At 49.4% G+C, this 20,558-nt stretch overlaps 1 protein-coding gene across 3 annotated transcripts in view; it reads left to right on the top strand.

Moving 5' to 3' along the window:
- The window catches only part of EML6 (EMAP like 6), a 264,701-nt gene extending 244,281 nt beyond the window's left edge, over positions 1–20,420 (top strand). The window contains exons 31-42 of one of the 3 annotated variants that reach the window (XM_049870655.1): positions 1,212–1,310; positions 2,449–2,622; positions 7,875–8,083; positions 9,037–9,194; positions 10,018–10,132; positions 11,408–11,596; positions 13,260–13,432; positions 13,833–13,995; positions 15,513–15,616; positions 16,438–16,591; positions 16,968–17,042; positions 18,637–20,420. In XM_049870655.1, coding sequence (XP_049726612.1) covers positions 1,212–1,310; positions 2,449–2,622; positions 7,875–8,083; positions 9,037–9,194; positions 10,018–10,132; positions 11,408–11,596; positions 13,260–13,432; positions 13,833–13,995; positions 15,513–15,616; positions 16,438–16,591; positions 16,968–17,042; positions 18,637–18,873 — 1,850 coding nt within the window. In that variant the 3' untranslated portion in view covers positions 18,874–20,420. Of the gene's footprint in view, positions 1–1,211; positions 1,311–2,448; positions 2,623–7,874; positions 8,084–9,036; positions 9,195–10,017; positions 10,133–11,407; positions 11,597–13,259; positions 13,433–13,832; positions 13,996–15,512; positions 15,617–16,437; positions 16,592–16,967; positions 17,069–18,636 lie in introns of those variants that run through there. The other 2 variants (XM_049870656.1, XM_049870657.1) reach the window with 2 other exon arrangements.
- Positions 20,421–20,558: the final 138 nt, after the last annotated feature.

The following is a 20,558-nucleotide window of genomic DNA, read 5'->3' as shown; positions in this document are numbered from 1 at the left end:
GATAACTTTACCATAATATCAGCTCAGAAATACAAGTCAAGCTTGTTAATATTTTTTAATTAACGCATTACCATGCGTGAGGAAAGATGTTGGGCCGTACCTAGTTAATAGAAACTGCTTGGTGGTGCCCCTTGTCCAGGGCCAGTGCACTACCCTAGATACACCACTGACCCCATATCTCCACCACCTATTTGCTTCATATCTCAAAACAAACCTTTTTAAGATTTTTATGCCCCACCGAGTTCTGCATCGTTGTTCATGTGTAGCTTTAGAGGGTGAAATCACTGGTACGTATTGATTTGTGTCATTTGCAGGGTGGGGAGCTTGAAATTTTCTATACATTTTCTCAAGTTCCCAGCCCCATATTATCGTTTTTAGTAGCAATATGCCATTCCCTTGTATATCCACATCATCATTCACCCCTCAGTGTTGGGCATGTGGTGGGCCCACAGTGGCCACTTTGGATGTCAGCAAACCCATTTACTGCAATAAATGGTAAAGTGTTTCTTCCACTTCCTCCCACTTCCCATGATGTGCACTGAGTTAGGGCTGTAGGGACCGAAGCCGTCACCTGTGCCAACCAGGCACCCAAGTGGCTTGGTACTTTGATAAATAAAGCCAAGCCCATTGCCGTTGAGTCGATTCTGACTCACAGTGACCCTATCGGACAGAGTAGAACTGCCCCATATGGTTTCCAAAGAGCAACTGGTGGATTCAAACTGCTGACCTTTTGGTTAGCAGCTGAGTTCTTGACCACTGTGCCACCAGGGCCCCAAATAAAGACGACCAAAAGGGAATTGCCAAGTAGACCTGTTCCTGTTCCACAGTCTCCCCTTTTGGATGATTACGTGACATGTTGTGCTGAGTCGTGCGTTGTTGAGGATTGTGGCACCCTCGGGCCTTTGCAATGGGCAGGAGGAAATGTCACACGCCATCATTTTGGACTGTGACTTGGAAGCTGCTGGACGTGACCTGTACTTTGGACCCACATAAGATTAGGTTGGAATGGAGTTTGTTCTCCCAGACCTAGAACACATGAAAAATTTTAAAAAGTGATCTTCTTCTCCCTAGGGATGATCTTAAAAGTGAGAATTTAGGAATTTTACATGCTCACTTTTACAAGGCATTTCCAATGACTCTGCTTGAAGCTTTGGGGTTGCCCTGAGAGGTACTTGGGGTCGCTGTTCACCCTCCATGATCCTCTCTCCTAGGGAGCCAGAGCTTCTACCTGGAGCACACAGATGACATCCTCTGCCTCACTGTGAACCAGCACCCCAAGTACAGAAACGTGGTGGCCACCAGCCAGATAGGTAGGTGGGTCTCCCCGAAGGTCCTCCCAGTTGAGCAGGGGCATTGACTTATTAGCAGTTACTGGGGGAGGGAGTGGGCAGGCTGCTGACACCCACCATTTCTTGTTGACCTTGCTGTTGGGTTTGAGCCCTGATTGTGTCTGTGCTCCTGAGTTAACTCTGACTCGTTGCTGTTGAGTCGATTCTGGCTCATAGCAACCCTACAGGACAGAGTTGAACTGCCCCGTAGGGTTTCCAAGGAACAGCTAGTAGATTCCAACTGCCAACCTTTTGGTTATAGCTACGCTCTTAACCAGTGCGCCACCAGGGCTCTCTGACAATCCACATCCTGGTGGACTTGGGAGGATACTGTTTCAGACCTCACGTGTCCAATGCAGAGCCCAGGACTGGAGGCAGGTGGTTGTGCTTGGCAAGAAGAGAATAATGCTTTGACGTTGTCTGATAGGTTCATCTGAACCTCCCCCAACACACATGCCTGCACCCTGGGAAACTGCCAGTGACAAATGTGAGCAGATTCACATTTGTGAAAAGTTTTTTTTTTTCATTTTTTTTTTTTTTTTACTTTGTCATTTCCAATGCAGTTTTTACAACCCTATCTTCCTGCTTGTTTCCATTGACCTCATGTTCATTTTTTAATTTATTTGGAACTTTCTGATGCTGGTGTTAAGCGCTTCGCTATTAGACACATGACTTATCTTAGCTATTGTTTTCCCTTGACGCTTCCTCATTGCCATTGCCCACCCAATGCAGGTGACGGGCCGGAAGCCCCAGGTAAGGCTGTTCCATCCGTGAGTAGTCTCAATCTGCACAGCAAAATCCTATCGGTGTATCACGTTTGCTGGTTGTATCTAGCTGAATGGCAGATACAAGTCAGTGACCTCACCAGTTTCCTTTGTATAAAATCCGCCATGACTGTGTGTGTTGGATGTAACCATCCTAGGTCTCTGCCTTTAAAAGCACAGCCCATGTTTCCCATAGTCTTCCTCCTCTGGCCAGGTTGGGCTCAGGTCTCTTAGGCCCAGTAGCTGGAATGCCCCTAAGCATTTTTCTCAGAAAGGCTCTTAAATGGGCCTGCGGGTTGGTTGCCTTGGCTTGGCTGTTCTTCAGCCTTGCTCTCTGTCATGCCTCCCACACCCAGGGACAACTCCTTCAATCCACATTTGGGACGCCATGACCAAACACACCCTGTCCATGCTGCGGTGCTTCCACTCGAAGGGGGTGAATTACATCAACTTCAGCGCCACCGGGAAGCTCCTGGTGTCGGTGGGCGTGGACCCCGAGCACACCATCACTGTCTGGCGTTGGCAGGAAGGTAATGAAGCTGGGGTTTCTGTCCATACACCGTGAGCTGGGCTCCACCCTAGGTCTGCCCCACCACACAGGCCCTGCTGCCGGGTCAGCAGAAACCAGGGCTCTCGGGATTCCGGAGCACCTGCTGCTCAACGGCTGCTACCGGCTGGTGGGCTAGTCCTGCCGGTTAGTGCAGGGTCTCTAGGCTCTCTGGGAAGGGCCCCGCCGATGGCAGCTTCCTCCTCAGACAGAAGGCAGCAGCCTCCTCCATTCCCGCCCTTCCAACCCAGCCTTCCCTGTCCTCAGCGTTTCTTCAGGCGGCCCTTGAATTCTAGAGTCACAGTCTCAGCAGACCAAATGCCTCGTAACAGAAACTGTCTCAGAGGCACGTTTTTTGTTTCTTTTTGACATTTTAAGTTTTTTGAAAGGGGCATTTATTTTACAATTAAGGTTTACTGGTATTATTTGTTATGTACTTTATTAGCTTTATATTACGTGAAGTAAATGTATTGTTTGCTTTACTTTAATGTAGCAGAATTGCTTTTTTGCACTCCTGCAACACACACACAAGCTGCTACTAAATTTCTGGTCGTTTCAGGATCAAAGACGTGCGATCTCCCAAGCATAAGCTCAGGTCAGGCACTGCTCCAGCTGGGGAAAAGCAGACCAATTCGTCAGCACATCAATGAGGTCTGGCTCGGGCCGCACAGCCTGTGTTGGGGCACCCCAAGCCAGGGCCACTTCTCCACACCAGGCTTCTCCAATCCCATTCCTTCATCCATGGAGGGATGGCCAAAGATCAGCAGGCAGAGCCCCTGGCTGGCGGGCGGTAGACTCACGATGAGACTCACTTATTGTGTTCCATCAGGAGGAAACTGGGCCCCTGGTACCAGTAGGTTGTGTCCACATGGCCCACAATGGGTGTCTTGGGGATACAGCTTCGTTCCTTGTGATGTTGGGAGGCCAGCTGACTGTAGACTCAGCCCCAGATGGGATAGGAGCATCTTCAATGATAGACTCATCTTAGGGTTGGAAGACTCGAAGAAGTCATCCTGTCCAGTTAGGATCCATCACCCATCCCACAGAGAAATTCCTCCCGGTGTTTCCTGACAGGCTGAGTTCCATCCTCTGCTTGAATACTTCTCGGGACGTGGCTCTCATCACTTCATGAAGCAGCTCACCCACTGTTGGGAAGCTGTCATTAGAAAGCCCTTTCTAACGGGGGGCATGATGTGCCTTGTGATGCCTTTCTCCTGAGGTACTAACTTTGCTCTCTACTGTGGCCTGTGCCAAGTCTGTTCCTGGAGGAAGGTTATCATGTCGGCCTCCTCTGCAGCCTTGCCCCTCTCTGTTCAGGCTTGATGCATCTGTCCCTCTGGGCGGTACGTGCCCTGTCCTCCTGCCCTGGCACAGGCTCTTCCTCACTCCAACCCATTAAGGGAAGTTTGGCAGAATCAGGACCTTTGAACAAGCTCCAGGGAGAAGAGAAGCCTGCTCTGGGGTAACTTTCTCCCATTGTCTCAGCTGAGTCTGTACAGAGGGCTCTGAGCCAAAGACAGTATCTAACAGGCTGTCACCACCCACTACACTTCTGAGTTGACTGTGGTCATGTCATTTCTTCTCTTTTACTTCTCCAGTGTGGTTTTTCCTTTACTTCAAGTCCTCCGCGGTGGTGTTGCTATTAGGTGCCGTTGGGTCAGCTCTGACTCATAGCGACCCTGTATACAACAGGACAAAACACCGTCCAGTCCTGCAGCATCCTCACAATCATTGCTGTGTTTGAGCCCAGCTGCAGCCACTGTGTCAGTCCTTCTCATTGAGGGTCTTCCTCTTTTTCACTGACCTTCTACAGAGCATGACGTTCTTCTCCAGGGACTAGTCCCTCCTGATAGCATGTCCAAAGTATATGAGATGAAGTCTTACCATCCTTGCTTCAAAAGAGCATTCTGGCTGTACTTCTTCCAAGACAAATTTGTTCGTTCTTCTGGCAGTCCATGGTATATTCAACATTCTTTGCCAGCACCATAATTCAAAGGCATCAGTCCTCCTTACAGATAAATATTGTGTGTCTGGGAGAGGTTTATGTACATTTTTGTTATCATTAGAGAGCATATTTTATTCATTCCTCATTTGTTAGGGAATCTTTTTTTTAATAACTCTTAGGGGTGTGTGTAAGAGAAACAAAATAAAATGGAGTAAAGAATGAGTTCATTGTATAAAATGCATATTGTTAGGTCCTAGATACTGGTATAATATTTTTCTCTGAGTAGTCTAGAAGCCAATGCAAAGAGGGAAATAGGCATCTCCACAACTGGAAGTGTCCATGTGATCAAAGCAAGGGGGAAAAAAAAAGTGTTTTAGAAGAAATGTATATTTCATTGTTTAATTTTGCATTTCCCTCATGACTAGTGAGATGGATCCTCTTTTTAATCTCTTTATTGACCCCTTGTGTTTTTTTTTTTTCCCTTGTAATTCACCTGTTCAAATTCTTTTTCTACTGGAGGTGGGAGGGTTGTTTCTCTTTTACTTGTGGATTGTAAAAAAAAAAAAATCATTGCTGTGGAGTAGATGCTGACTCATAGTGTCCCTAGAGGACAGTAGAACTGCCTCATTGGGTTTCCAAGGATCAGCTGGTGGATGCAAACTGCCAACCTTTTGGTTAGCAGCCAAGCTCTTAACCACTGCACCACCAGGGCTCCGTGTGATCTGTGGGAGTTCTTTATTGACTGATCTTTTGTCTGTTGTAAGCACTGCAAATGTCTTCTCCCAGTCTGTCGTTTGTCTTTTGTTTATGGTGTCGTTGGCTATCATGGATTTTAAAAGCTCTGAGTCCTAGGTAGTGAGGTACCTGTTAAGCTAAGTCAAGTGTTCCATCTGCAGAGAGAGAGTTACAGGCCAGCGGAGGTAACTGTGGGTCTCCCCAGCCTCCCCTAGAAAGGGATTCCATTAGGTAGTGCCTAAGGGGCAGCTGGACCAAGAACCCCTATCACCACACTACTAAAGATCCGTTATAAAAGCAAACAAACATAAGCTACGAAGAAGAGGAAAGAAACACATATCTGAGTGAACACTAAAGGGTGGGTTGACAATTAAGAAGGGAGCCCTGGTGGCGCAGTGATTAAGCACCCAGCTGCCAGCCAAAAGGTCAATGGTTTGAACCCTTTCTCCATGGGAGAAAGATGTGGCAGTCTGCTGCCATAAAGACTTACAGCCTTGGAGACCCTATGGGGCAGTTCTAGTCTGTACTGTAGGGTCACTATGAGTCAGAATCAACTCAATGGCAGTGGGTTTTTTTTTTTTTTTTTTTAATGATTAAGAAGAAATTGGACTTATAACATGAAAGTTAAAAGAAAACTTTAAAGAAAAGACAACAGAAGTCTAAAATAAAAATTAAAAACTCGACTGAAAAATAATGAGATGATCAAAATAGATGAGACTTAAAACACAGACTAACAGACTAGAAGTCGTGAGATTTTAAAAGGAGCTAAAAGTGCTAATAATAATGACAGCTACGACTTACACCAGACTCGCCGTATCAGGTGCTCTTCTAAGGGCTTCACCTACGTCCATCCCTTTATAAAATAGGAACCGTTGTTATCCCCAGCGAGCCCTGGAGGGGCAACAGGTAGCTGCTAACCGACAGACTGGCTGTTCGAACCCGCCCAGCAGCTCCAGACGAGAGAGACCTGGTGATCTGCTTCCGTAAAGATTACAGCCAAGAAAACCCTGCGGGGTAGTTCTGCCCTGTCACATGGGGTCACTCTGAGTTGATAGTGGCTTTCTAGCACCCAGCACCAACGATTATTATCCCCACTTACAGAAGAGAAAATAGAGGCACACAGAAGTTAAATAAGTTGTCCCAAGTTGTTCTACAAGTATATGATGGAGTTGGGATTTGATTAAGATAAGGCTAAATAAGACCCCTTATACCTCTTGCTGTGAGTCAATTCCGACTCATAGAGACCCTACAGGACAGAGTAGGACTTGCCTCATAGGGTTTCCAAAGAGCACCTGGTGGATTTGAACTGCCAACCTCTTGGTTAACAGCTGTAGCTCTTAACCACTACACCAGGGTTTCCAAATAAGACCCAAGAGACAATAAAAACATAAACCGAATAATAGTTTAGCTTAACTAGTAAAGAAGGCCTGCCTTCAGCATTGCTCTCTTTTAAGAACTATCTGTATGGGATCAAATTGACAACAGCAACTCAGAAGATTAGACAGGAAACTTAGGGGGCAGTGGAAACCCTGGTGACGTAGTGGCTAAGAGCTATGGGTGTTAGTCAAAACATCGGCAGTTCACATCTACCAGGCGCTCCTTGGAAGCTCTGTGGGGGCAGTTCTACTCTGTCCTGTAGAGTCGCCATGAGTTGGAATCAACTTGATGGCAACAGGTTTTGGTTTTGGTTAGGGGGCAGTGAGTTTATGCTAATGGGAGAGGAACAATTCAGAGAAGGAAGGTGAGAATGGTTGTACAATTCAATGCAGTTGATGTCGCTGAAATGTACGCGGAGAAATGGTTGAACGGTGTATGTTCTGTGCATGTTCTCAGCAACAACAAAAAATAAAATTAAATAAAACATAAGCGGAGTTAAGAAAAACAAAAAAAAGCTAGTAGTTAGATGTGAAAGGGAACATTTTTAAACCTAAAACAGAAAATTAAAAGAAATACAGGGGACTTTTTAAAAAATAAAATAAAAGCAGAGGATCTCAGGGATAAATAAAAAACGGAGTCCCAGTGAGTCTGGGAGGTTGGGCTTCCTGTGGTGACGTGGAGACTGGAGGTGGAGATGGAGGATGCCCTTAAGTCATTTGGCCCTTATTTCACATCTGGAAGCTTCTATCTCCCAGGCCATCCTTTCCTGCTTCCTTCCTGGATGCTGGGGGCAGGGGTGGGGCTTGAGCAGTACCCCCGCAGCCCTGGAAATGTCCCAGGCACCTCTCTTGGAGCCCTGGTGGCGCAGTGGTTAAGCGTTCAGCTGCTAACCAAAAGGTCGGCAGTTCAAATCCACCCGCTGTTCCTTGGAAACCCTATGGGGCAGTTCTACTTTGTCCTATAGGGTCGCTGTGAGTTGGAATTGACTCAACAGCAATGGGTTTTCTCTCTCTTACTCTGGGGGTAGTGTCTGAAGAGGGGTTGCCATTAAAGGAAGAAAGAACACTGGAGTGCTCTGAGCCTTGCGGGGAGGCAGAGGCCTTGGAGGCAGCTTCCCGTGCCTAGCCCGCCGGACAGAGCGCAGGACGATGCCTCACCAAGTCCTCTCACCCACACAGGTGCCAAGGTTGCCAGCCGCGGGGGGCACCTGGAGCGCATATTTGTGGTGGAATTTCGCCCCGATTCAGACACGCAGTTCGTGTCCGTTGGGGTCAAACACATGAAGTTCTGGACCCTGGCAGGCAGTGCCCTGCTTTACAAGAAAGGGGTCACTGGGTCCATGGAGGCTGCCAAGATGCAGACGATGCTCTCTGTGGCCTTCGGTGCTGTGAGTTCCTACCGATGCCTCTCGGGAGGGACCCCGACCCGTGGGCATGGGCGCAGGGCGGGGGGAGGGGGTGGCCAAGAAGGTGCAGACCACAAGAAAGCCATATCCACATTACCCCCGTCGGCTTGTTTACAGCCTCTGTTTCCCTTCCTTAAGTGCTTGGCTGCTAACCAGAAGGTCAGCGGTTCAAACCCACTAGCCACTCCACGGAAGAAAGATGTGGCAGTCTGCTTCCGTAAAGGTTTACGGCCTGGGAAAGCCTGTGGGGCAGTTCTCTGCCCTGCAGGGCCGCTATGAGTTGGAATCGACCTGACAGCAGTGGGTTTGGTTTGGTTTGCTTTTCCTTCCTTAGCGCAGATGGGTGAGTTGACTTTTTTCCTCAAAGTGTGAATTAGAAAAGGTAGGACGCCCCACCCAGGGCAGGAGGTTCACTGTTCCAGAGGCAGACACCTGACTCAGAAGTCCCAGGGGATGCTAGGATAAATTCCTCCATCAGACAGAGACCCCCTTTCTGCCCAGCCCTGGTGCGCCACAGTGGGTTCTGGGGTGCGTGGCAAGGGAAACTCCCTTTGGGGACATTATGGAGCCCAGGCAGCCCTTGGTCTTCCAGGTGTGGATCTGTCAATTTCACAGACAAGCCCCGCAGGGTCCTCTGTGGCCGGAGCCCCCACCTCTCCCTGCTGTCATAGGGTGTGGTCACAGAATGGCATGGACCAGCAAGGAGGTAAAAGGCCCCAAACAAACATACCAAACTTCAAAGCCTGATCATTTCCTCTTCGTGGTTTTTCTGCAAATTCAGCTGCCTTCCCTTAGCCCAGAAGACCAAATTGACCAGGTTTTTACCTTTTCCCCCAGTGTTAGCTCCAGTTCCTTAACCCAGAGCAGGTGGCTGAGAAGGGACCCTCCTGAGCTGGGTGTGCATCCCTGGTCAGCAAGGTGCCCTCTGTTTGCAGAACAACCTGACATTCACGGGTGCCATCAACGGGGATGTCTATGTCTGGAAGGACCACTTCTTGGTCCGGCTGGTGGCCAAGGCACACACAGGCCCGGTCTTCACCATGTACACCACCCTTCGAGATGGACTCATCGTGACTGGCGGGAAGGAGAGGCCGTAAGCTGGGTCTCCACTGGAAAAACTTGTCTGGTTTTTACTGTCTTGAGGGAAACTGACACTAGCTTCTCCAACTTGGAGAAAATGCCCGTTTCTCTTCCCCCATCTTACCCGAACTAGGGGGATGAGTCTGCCATCTCTCCAGCAGGTCCCCTGGTTAAAACCTCCAGGAGAGCCAAAAGCAGAGAACTTGCTTCCTGGTAGTTAAAACCCTGAGGAGAGGTATCCAAGAACTTGAATGGGGCAGAATGACTCTGCTGTTCACAAAGTGTTACTCTTAGTGGCCCGGCTGGGGAGGGAGGAGGAGAAGCCAGAAGACGGTAGGAAAGCAAAGACACGGTAATGAAGCGTAAAGAGAGGAGGGTCACTTCTCTTGGAGCTTTGCTCTAATAGAAACGTAGTCTGCTTTTCCAGATTACAATTCTTTCCTCCCAAGATAGTTGCATTTGAAGGCACGTTAGGGAACTGGCAGGTTTGGGGGGTTACAATTGCAGATGCTAAGAAAAGGCCACCCCGGAGGGTCCCTCCTGCAGGGCTCTGGGCCGAGGGTCTTGGAGGCAGTCTTAGGATAGAGCTAACTTGCTGAGTAGGAGTCCCTGGGTGGCAAAAACAGTTAAGCGCTGGACTGCTAGCCAAAAGGTTGGAGGTGCGAACCCACCCAGAGGCACCTTGGAAGACAGGCCTGGCGATCTGCTTTTGAAAGGCCAAAGCCTTGAAAACCCTATGGAGCAGGTCTACTCTGCACACACGGGGTTGCCATGAGTCGGAATCCGCTCGACAGCCACGAACAACAGCAAGCTAAATGCCGCCCAATCTTTTTTAGGACCAAAGAAGGTGGCGCTGTAAAACTGTGGGACCAGGAGATGAAGCGCTGTCGGGCCTTCCAGCTGGAGACGGGGCAGCTGGTGGAGTGCGTGCGCTCCGTGTGCCGCGGCAAAGTGAGCTCTCCCCCAATGGCCCCCACTGGGCAAATGGGGCCTGGGCCAGGGCAGCAGGGAGGGCTCCCAGTGGGCGCTGGTTCCCAGCCTTCCCAGCCAGGCATCTTCCCTGGGTAATCCTTAAAACAGCCTCCTAGGTGGGAGTTACACCGCAGTGGGAGGCACTTAGTGGGGTCAGGCTGGATTCAAACAGTGACTGCACAGTAAGAGCTGGCCGAGGGCTGGGGGCGGGGGCTGTGGGGGTTACTCAGCACTTCTGAGTCTAGCGCCCAGGGTTGTCGTGAGGACCATGTGCATGTGTTATACTTGCGCAGTGCCTTGCATGATCCCCGGCACCTAGTCATCTTCTATAGATGTTAGCTACTATTAGCATGGGTTGGATGCCTGGTGGTTCAGTGGTTAAGACCCACGGCTGCTAACCAAAAGGTCAGCAGTTCAAATCCACCAGCCGCTCTTTGGAAACTCTGTGGGGCAGTTCTACTCTGTTCTTTAGGGTCACTACGAGTTGGAATCTACTGGATGGCAGCGAGTTTGGGTTTTTGGGTTTTGTCCTTACAGATAATATAGACAGGTAGATATTAAATAACTTGCCTGAGGTGACACGGCCAGCAAGGGGGGAGTAAGGCCAGCAAACTGTCGACTCAGAACCTTTGGTTTTCAAATCGTACCTTGTTGTGCGTCAGTACATACATGGGGTCAGTCTCTGGGTGGGGCCTTGCTGTGGGTTTTCCTTTTATCATTTTTTTTCTTCCTTTTTAAATTCTCCTAGGAGATTCTGGTGTACTTGAAAACTGAGCTTCTAACCTCAGCATTTAATACCTTGTGTTTATATTTTTGAATTTCTGTCAGTCCAAGCATTTGCTTTCTATGTAATCATTGCCTGGGGGGGGGGGCCTGACATCAAGTCCACGCAATGTGGAATTGGGAAGGTTGTTTTCAAATAGTTAAAGACAGTTTTCAGGAAGGGTAATTAGGCTTATGGGAGATGAAGGCAGAACTTAAGGAAGCTATCGGGAGGTGGAATCTGGGTCAGGGTAAGGAAGAACTTTCTAGAAGTCTGAGCTGTCCAAGAACAGAAGCGGGAGCCCTGGGAATATTCCCGTGAGGCTGGGGGAGGCAGCTGATGGAGAAAGGAGAAGCTGGAAGGTGGCAGAGGCGGCTTAAGGATGGGCAACAGTTGTTAAAAACAAAACCCCTCTTGCCTCTTCCTATTTTAATATTCACGCCTCCAAGACATTTTCCGAAGTTGCTCTGATAGTGTTTTGATTACAACAGGGAAAAATTTTAGTGGGAACTAAAGATGGAGAAATAATCGAAGTTGGTGAGAAGAATGCTGCTTCCAACATCCTGATTGACGGGCACATGGAAGGGGAGATCTGGGGCCTGGCCACACACCCCTCCAAGGACATCTTCATCTCGGCCAGCAACGACGGCACAGCGCGGATCTGGGACCTGGCTGACAAAGTGAGTGGCGGGTCTCGGATGCCCTCAGTGGGCCGTGCAGCAGTAGGACCCAGAAGGGGAAGAAATCGAGCCAGCTGGAATCAAGCCAGAGATGGCAGGGGGCTGGACACAAGGTGACCGCAAGTCAGCAATGAAGTTGGGAAACCCAATAATAAAAGCCCGTTCACACACTCCTGTCTACATGCCGTTTAGCTGTATATCTATCAATACATATTTATGGTACAAGAATCATCTGAGAATAATTATTATTTTGTCATGAGCCATAATGAAAGAGCCCACAACACTTAAATAAACAGATAAGTCATGTTCTTGAATGGCAAGACTAAAAAAGATTTAAGACATCAAATGTTCCCAAGCGGGCTAACATAATTTCAGTTAAAATCCCAACAAGGTTTCTCCTGGAGTTTGGCAAAACAATTTTAAGTTTTATCTGGAGTCAAAATGTAAAACAGCAAGGAACAGTCTGGTGGTGGGGGAGGGGGGGATGAATTAATGTTACCAAGTGTCATATTAAAACATGTATTAAAGTTATAATAATTAAACACTTGGATTCATTTCAAAATGGCTAGTAAATACTTCAGTCAGAATACACATAAAAGCATAAGTCAGGTTGTTATACTCCTAAGTGTTTGTCATTATTGTTATGTTTATCCTTATTAACAACAGCTATCATTGATTGGGGCCCTGGTGGCACAGTGGTTAAGCGCTCAGCTACTAACTGAAATGCGGTGGTTTGAACCCACCAGCCACTCTGTGGGAGAAAGACGTGGCTGCTTCTGTAAAGATTAAAAACAGCCTTGGAAACCCTCTGGGGCAGTTCTACTCTGTCCTGTAGGGTCGCTGTGAGTCGGAATCAACTCGACAGCAGTGGGTTTTTGGTTTATCATTGATTGAATACCTCCTATGTACCAGGTTCTTCATATATCGTACCATACCCATTCCCCTCCAGTCGATTCTGACTGATAGTGACCCTACAGGACAGAGTAGAACTGCCCCATAGGGTTTCCAAAGCTGTACTCTTTATGGAAGCAGACTGCCATATCTTTCTCTCACTGGAGCAGCTGGTGGGTTCAAACCACCGACCTTTTGGTTAGCAGCTGAGTGCTTAACCCCTATACCTCCAGGGCTCCTTGTTCTTCACAGACACCCACATTAATACTCAAAAGATCCTTGCAAGACCAATATTGTTATCTTTACAAATGGGAACAAAGCAGTAACATACCCAAATACCCTCGGCTACTAAGTGGCAGAGCCGGGGCTCAGGGTTGGAACGGACAGACGCCCAAGCACCAAGTCTTTCCTCTGAACAAGAGGCGGGCAACCTACGACCGAGGGCCAGATCCGGCCTGCTGCCTGTTTCTGCAAATAAAGCCACCCTCGTTTGTTTCAGTATTGTCTGTGGCTGCTTCGGCAGAGCTGAGTAATTCTGACAGAGACCAGATGGCCCTCAAAGCCTAATATTTACTATCTGCCCCTTTACAGAGTTTGCCAACCCCTGCCCTAAAACATGTGGTCTTTCAAGCTGCTCTAAACAAAATGAACTGTCCAGCCTAGCTACTCCGGGACATTTACTGTAAGAAGTGAGGGTTAGTGGCCTACAGCTCTGGCCTGAGACCAGCTGAGGAGGCCAAGGCTCAGGCGAGGTTGTTTTGTGTCAACGTAGAAGCTGCTGAACAAGGTAAACCTGGGCCACGCAGCCAGGTGTGCGGCTTACAGCCCTGACGGGGAGATGGTGGCCATCGGCATGAAGAACGGAGAGTTTGTCATCTTGTTGGTGAACAGTCTGAAAGTCTGGGGGAAAAAACGAGACCGGAAATCTGCCATCCAGGATATCAGGTACATAACTAACGGGGTGGTCTGGGTGGAGAGGGGACAGGCCGCACGCTCCTGACTGGCTCCTGCTCCAGAAGGGATAAGAACTCAGTTGTCAGAGGGCCTCGTTCCGGTAGCCAACCGTGGGAGCCTGCCCTCTCACACATTAAAGAGGCCTCCCGGACCTGTCTTTGCTGATTTCCTTGTGAGTGTGGTAAAAGCTACTTGTAAGATGCCATTCTACTAAAGGCTGCGTGCGTCCATTTCCTGACTCCCAGAGAAATGGTTGAATTCACAGAATGTAGGGTGAGGCTGGCCACACGTGAGTCACAAGGGCCAATCTCACTGGCCTTGAGCCTGGTAAGCCCTTCCCAGAGCAGATCTCATGCCTGACTGGACCACGGTCTGGGGTTGCCTTTTCCAGAATCAGCCCAGACAACCGATTCTTGGCCGTTGGCTCTTCTGAACACACCGTTGACTTCTATGACCTCACCCAGGGCACAAGCCTGAACCGCACTGGCTACTGCAAGGACATACCAAGCTTTGTCATTCAGATGGATTTTTCTGCGGATAGCAAATACATCCAGGTATGCTTCATGTTTACCGGTATCCGGGGCAACCAGTACTAACAGGAATAGTAACAATGGCTTACACTGAGCGCTTCCTCTGAGCCTGGCACGGCACCAGTTGACTCTTCACATGAATTCTGAGTTAAGTATTGTTACCTTTCCCTATTTTATACATGAAGAAACAGGAGCTTGGAGAAGTCAAGAAAGGTGAAGAACAAATTTAAAACAGTAAAGTGCTGTTTTTCACAAGAAAAGCAGGAAAGATGTGCCCTAAAGGTCTTTTATTTTCCCCTCATCAGCTCCCCTTCAAAGCTTCCTAAGCTCTAGTTCTCTGGGGCCTGCACTTAAGCCTTGTTTGCTTCTCATATTATTTATTCATTTCATTCGTTTCCAGTAGACTCTAGATGATGGGCCCTAAGTGAGGGCTCCTCAGAGGGTCGTGGGGGAAGCAACTGGTGGGGAGGGATGGAGAAGGCCCACCTTTGGGGCTTAGAGCAGAAAACAGAAAAAACATGTCTCCAACACTCTGAACAAATAGTGTGCGTTTGTGCGCTGCTCTGTAGTCCGCATCCATTGTGAGAGGGAAGAAGACAGCATTCATTCATTCATTCACTCATCAAATATTTATGAACCAGGCACCATGGTCAGCCTTTGGATAAACAAAAAGCGGCCTGGTCCCTGCTCTCTGGGAGCTTGCACTGTGATAAAGACAAGCACAGGAGAGACAATCAAAAAATACACATATAATTACAACTCGTGATTCAGGGCTGAGAAGGAGAAGTACAGGGTGCTGTGACATCTAACAGCAAGCTGAATTTAGACTCACTCCCTCTCTGAGCAAGTGGCATTTAAGCTGAGGTCTAAAGGATGCGGAGGAGTTAGCCAACAAAGGAGTGGAAGCGCAGTCCCAGGCCATCTGTGTGAGGCCCTGAGGTGGGAAAGATCCATCAACAGGGTGGCTGGGTGGAGGGACCTTCAGGGAAAGAGGTGGCAAATGTCTTCGATAGTAGGCAAAGTGGTCGGGTTCCCCTAGAAGGCACCCAGAGAAATAAGGGCCAGGTGTTAGACACTTCATGAATCACCTATGTTGGCTGCTGTCCCTGAGAAAACTGGCCTGGCCTCTGTACCAAAGGACCTGGGTTCCCCAGAGAACATGGGTACCAGCACGCGTCAGTCACCTGCAGGGCTTGTTGAAGCAGATTGCTGGGCCCCACCCTCGCTTTCTGATTCCTCGGAGCCTGAGAATGTGCATTGCTAGCACGTTCCCACATACAGCTGACACTACTGGTCAGAGGACCACATTTTGAGAACCACTGCCTTACTTCGGAAAACAGCAAGAGAATGGATGGAAAAACACCCTGCCCCTGTGAACTGTTCCTAAGGAGGGCTTCTTCTGAGCCTTGTTTCAGAGATCTGCCCACCAGCTGGACAGACTGCATCCTGGAGCTGAACTTGGGGTTGGCGGAAGGCCCTGGGTTGCAGAGGCTGGTACTGTTGAACAGAAACACACCAAACGGGCTGCCTTCCACTTGCAGGTGTCAACAGGAGCCTACAAGCGCCAGGTGCATGAGGTCCCCCTTGGGAAGCAGGTAACCGATGCCACGGTCGTTGAGAAGATCACCTGGGCCTCTTGGACAAGGTGACCGGAGGAAAACACTTCCCGGGGAAAAGGTCACAGGGAGTCTCTTGCCCCAGGCTCATCCGTTTGTGAAGAGCCAGAGAACATCTGCAGAAGTTCAGAAATAGAGCTGCCTTCCTTGGGGGTGGGACAATGGTTCACAGCTCGGCTGCTACCTAAAGGTCAGCAGTTCGAATCCACCAGCCGCTCCTTGGAAACCCTATGGGGCCGTTCTACTCTGTCCTTATAGGGTCACTATGAGTCAGAATCAGCTCGATGGCAATGTTTTTTTGGGGGGGCGTGGAGGTCAAGGGGTGGATTGGGGAGTTTCATGGTACCAGTTTGGGCCACTGGCTTTTCTGACCTGAGCTTTTGAAATGCAAGGTCTCTTTTGGGTGTGTGGTCTATCCTGCAAGTCCCCAAGCCCATTCACCAAGTTCAGAGGGAAACCATCTCCCACCTCTTGGCCAGGCCTCCTGTCACCAGGGGAAGGGGGCGGGAGGGCTAGAACCACCACAGAGAAGGACAGGAAACAATTCAAGGCTATCGAAGAGTGGAGACCCTACAACCAGCTTCATCCAGCCTGGGCTGGCAGGAGCCCCTCTCCCCCACACACATACTCAGTATAATAGGTGAAAGGGAGAGAATTATGGGTGCACGTAACTTTTCTTTTGGGGGATTTAGGCGCTGGGGCAAGTGTAGGGGCGGGGGGGAGGGTGGTGGGCAGATGTTTTTCATACCAGGAAGGCCCCGTGACCTGCCTGAATGACAGGATCGCCCTCTCCCTGCTTACTTCTGGGGAGGAGGGCCTCCCATCTCACACCTCCTCCCTGTTGGAGCAGTATTCTGGGAGACGAAGTCATCGGGATCTGGCCACGAAACGCGGATAAGGCTGATGTCAACTGCGCGTGCGTGACCCATGCTGGCCTGAACATCGTCACAGGAGATGACTTCGGGCTGGTGAAGCTCTTTGACTTTCCTTGCACAGAAAAATTTGTGAGTCCTCCTCGGGCCCCTCGCTGCACAGCCTCCAGGCTCTGTTCTTCTGGGGTCCACAGGAGAGCTGCCACATCCGTGGGACAGAGGAATGTGGCTTGGAAGCCCTGTGGCAATCCCTAACCGTTCCACCTCCACCTGGAGGGAAGTCCTGGGAGCCAGGAGAAGGCAGGGTGGAGGCTGGACAAGATGGCCATGGCTGGGGCAAGAATGAGGCAGGAAAGCCAGTGAGAGGCTGGCTGATGGGGGTGTCCCGACCACATGGGAGTCCCACGAGTGAAGTAAGGTTCTGGGAAGAGGCAGAGCAGAGTGGAGCTGGCCTGTGGTTGCGGGAGGGCCATGGTGGCTCAGCTGCCTCCATTCCTTCTGCTCGCAGGCCAAACATAAGCGTTACTTTGGTCACTCAGCTCACGTGACGAACATCCGTTTCTCTCATGACGACAAGTATGTGGTGAGCACTGGTGGAGACGACTGCAGGTATCCATCTGCCTGATGCCTGTGGCTCTGACTGCCTCCCCTCCCCACCCCAGGTCCCTGGGGGGCGGGCAGATGTGCACGGGAGGTTCGGTGAGACGGGGACTTCCCAAGTATAAGGTATTGCGTCTTTTGTCAGGCCTGGTCCCAACTACAGCTGCCTTGGGGTTGGCAAGAAGCCAAGGGCATGTGAATAGCAGGTCTGAGCACTGCTGAGGGAGGGGGCGGGCAGGTGGGAGCGATACCCAAGATGGTTGATGTCAGTGGGAGCTCTTGGCATAGTGAACCCAGGTGTCACTGCATGTAATTGATCAGGTTAGAATGGCCTTGATCCATTATGTCCTTTTAAGAACTCCCAATTGATCTCAGTTCTTAAGATGTCTGACTGACCCACAGCCAAGAGAGGTGTAAAAACACCAGTAATACTGGGCAGGGCAGGTGTGACACCCATTTCACGGATGAGATGAGCTGGGAGGGAACGTGATCAGGCCCAGTGCCGCTAAGAAAAGCCTCAACCAGGTCCTGGGGCCTCTGAGCTAGGGCTGCTCTTGACCCCAACTGTGGCTCTATGTGAGCGGGGCACCCTGTTCTCATAAGGCGTGCCCATAGGACCCCTACCGGCCTGCTCCAGACAACCCGTCTCTCCAGCATTCCCACGCGGGCCACTGTCTTCTGTCCTTGCCCCCAGAGCGTATCATCTCCCTTGGGGTGTGGAGGAACCAGGGGCTAGGTCATTCTACCCAGTCAGCGTCTCCACATCTGACGGGGCTGAAGCGCTTTACTGTAGCATGAATAGTGGTTTCTCTTCAGTCCACGCAAAAACTTTTGAGGGGATGAAGAAAAAACCCATGCAGTCTACATATTTGTTAGTGGTCTCAGGTCATGGGAAAGCCACCTATAGGCAACTGCAGCCCACCTCCCACCCCAACACACTGCGTGGAGAACAGCGCTGAGCGTGATCCCCACCAGCCTGCCTGGGAGCTGTGCCGACCACGGCTGGCACTTAGAGCTCTCGAGATAGTGCTGGCAGCTGCCCCCCTGTGGAGGGTACACACCCATTCAAAACAGCACCGGCCAAGCTGTGAACTGGCTGGGAATAAGACATAAGCAGCCTGGTCACCCCAGTGCAGGAGATAACGAGGTGGCCTCTGATAACTGTAAAAAACATAGAGTGACCTTAAAATGCGGGGCCCCTAGGCGGCTGTAGGCGTGAGAGCTCGCTCTGATCCCTGGCTGTGCCCAGTCCTAGAAAGGGCTTTCCCACTCAAGTGGAGCTGATAAAACCTTTTCACCAGTAACCAGAGTGAGTGTGAAGACCGGCTGCCCGACATCCTCACTGGCCACTTCCAGCACAGACACTCAGGCTGCCGACAGACACACAGACCCACACACCCCAACACACCTAGAGGGCTAGCAGCAGACCTTCGATTGGTGGCAAGATCACTGGCTAGCTTTCTGAAATCTAAACTGTCAATCCGTGAGCCTGACTCTTGGTTGGTTTTTGCCACTTGACAGAAGAGTGGTGTCCAGCCATGGAGTCACTGTCTGCTTTTTTCGGTCTGCTTTTTCAGTGTCTTTGTGTGGCGATGTCTGTAAACACCAGACACCTCTTGCTGCTGCTGCTGCTGCTGCCACCCAGCAAGTACAGAGGCAGAAGAGACGCACAGGCTCAGAGCGCACGAGACTGTGACCACCTCCACGGGCCGGACTCTCCGAAGCTGCAGGTGCCAAGAAGGAAGGTCAAGTTCCAAGACATTAAGACTGTTTGCCTCTCTGCTCCTGAGACTAAAATGATACATACTAACTAAATTGACAAAAAAAAAAAAAAAAAATCCTATCTGATAATGTAGCCTACTGACAGAGTGGAACGCCTCCGTTACCCTAAACCAGTATGTAGCTTTTAATTTGCATCAAAACTTTTTACAAAAGGTGTTTTGCTATTATGTTGCTATATACTTTAAGAATGTTCATCTTTTGACAAAGTAGACTGAACAAGGCAGTTCAAGTGAGATGCACCGAAAGTACTAGAAATTATCAGTAGCCTCTGTTCTCCACAGTTAGCTTTCAAAAACCAAATGAGCCATGTATAAACAAGTTGAGAAACTTAATTTTTTAATGTTTATTTGCAGAGTTTTATATCCGTTAAGTGCCTTTCAGAGTCTCCTGTTGTGTGGGCTGCTGTCTCCCCCACCCCGAGGGCCTGCTTTCTATACATGGTGCTAAACTTCTGAGTGAGGAGGGCTCCGGTCTCAGCAGGTGCAGTGTCTTTCACGTCCTGTGTCTGTCAAGCTTCCAGAATGAAGGACATCAGTCACCTGCTGGGGAATCGTGGGTTCGGGAAGGTGAGCTGCAAAGAAACAAGTTCAGGAGGGAGGGGCTGGAATGGGTTTCCATTAAATTTAGTGCCAAATCCACAAACTCCAAAATAGAATTCAAGCAGAGCAGACTCTGCTACAAAACGGAAGCTAAAACACAAACGAAAAAGCTCCAGTGGGTCCACGAGGATGAGCTTACTTCTCTCGTCAAATCTTAAAATGGCGAGAAGTGAGGGACCCGAAGATGCACCTTGAGTTACCACCTTCAGGGGGTGCTGACCTGACTCTCTTGATTTGCTTCACGTGAACTATAGGTCAAGTCCAGATAAAAATCTCTGCAGAACTAATTCTTAAGCCCAAGCAATCTTTGATCCAATGTGTAAGACAAAATAATTCAGAGTTAGCTCCTCAGAGTTTGTTCCATAATAGAATGTGACTTGGGCAATGTTAACCATACTTCACACTCCACTGACCAACCATGGACAGCCAACAGCATGTGCTGAACAGAAGGGAGGTGAGGGGCTGGGGACCCCGAGCACACAGGCACCGATTAGTCCTCCTTCCAGTCGGGATCTTGGCTATTGGCAGCTATCCCGTTTAGAGAAAAGGTGCCACGAAGCATTTTCAGTGAAGACTAGATTGACAGTCACCACGGAAGGGCTTCAGCACCCTAAATGGACGAGACTGCTCACAGCTATTTTTATACACCAGTCTATTAATGCCTTACACATCAATCCACGGATGATAGGTAGGTTGCTTGGGCCCATAACCCGAGTCCCTGTGCAGTCCTAGCTCTGTGTCCTGTCACCATGGAGACACAGTGATAGCACGTCTGCTATGTTGTACCACCGACCTTTTGTACTGGCTGATCTTGCGTTCAGACAGCCACGTGGAAGACAATGAACTGACCCATAGTGACTTGTACGCCTATATTTAAGAGCAATAGTGTCTGTGTGTCAAGGAAACTTCTTAAATCTTATTTGTAAACATTTATATAGTATGATTTTATGTGCGTTCATCCTACTACATGTTAAAATACTGGTGCATGAATTTATTTTCCATCATCAAAGTATAGAAAAATATATAATTTAAAACATTTTGGTATGTGTGAAATAAACCTGATTATGTAAACCTGTTCTCTGTCGACTTTTATTTCCAAAGTAAACCTAGCTGCGCCG

This window comes from Elephas maximus, chromosome 26 (genome assembly GCF_024166365.1).
Source record: "Elephas maximus indicus isolate mEleMax1 chromosome 26, mEleMax1 primary haplotype, whole genome shotgun sequence".
Taxonomy (NCBI): Eukaryota; Metazoa; Chordata; class Mammalia; order Proboscidea; family Elephantidae; genus Elephas; species Elephas maximus.
The sequence above is the reverse complement of the archived record's forward strand: the minus strand, read 5'-3'. Positions and strand labels throughout refer to the sequence as shown.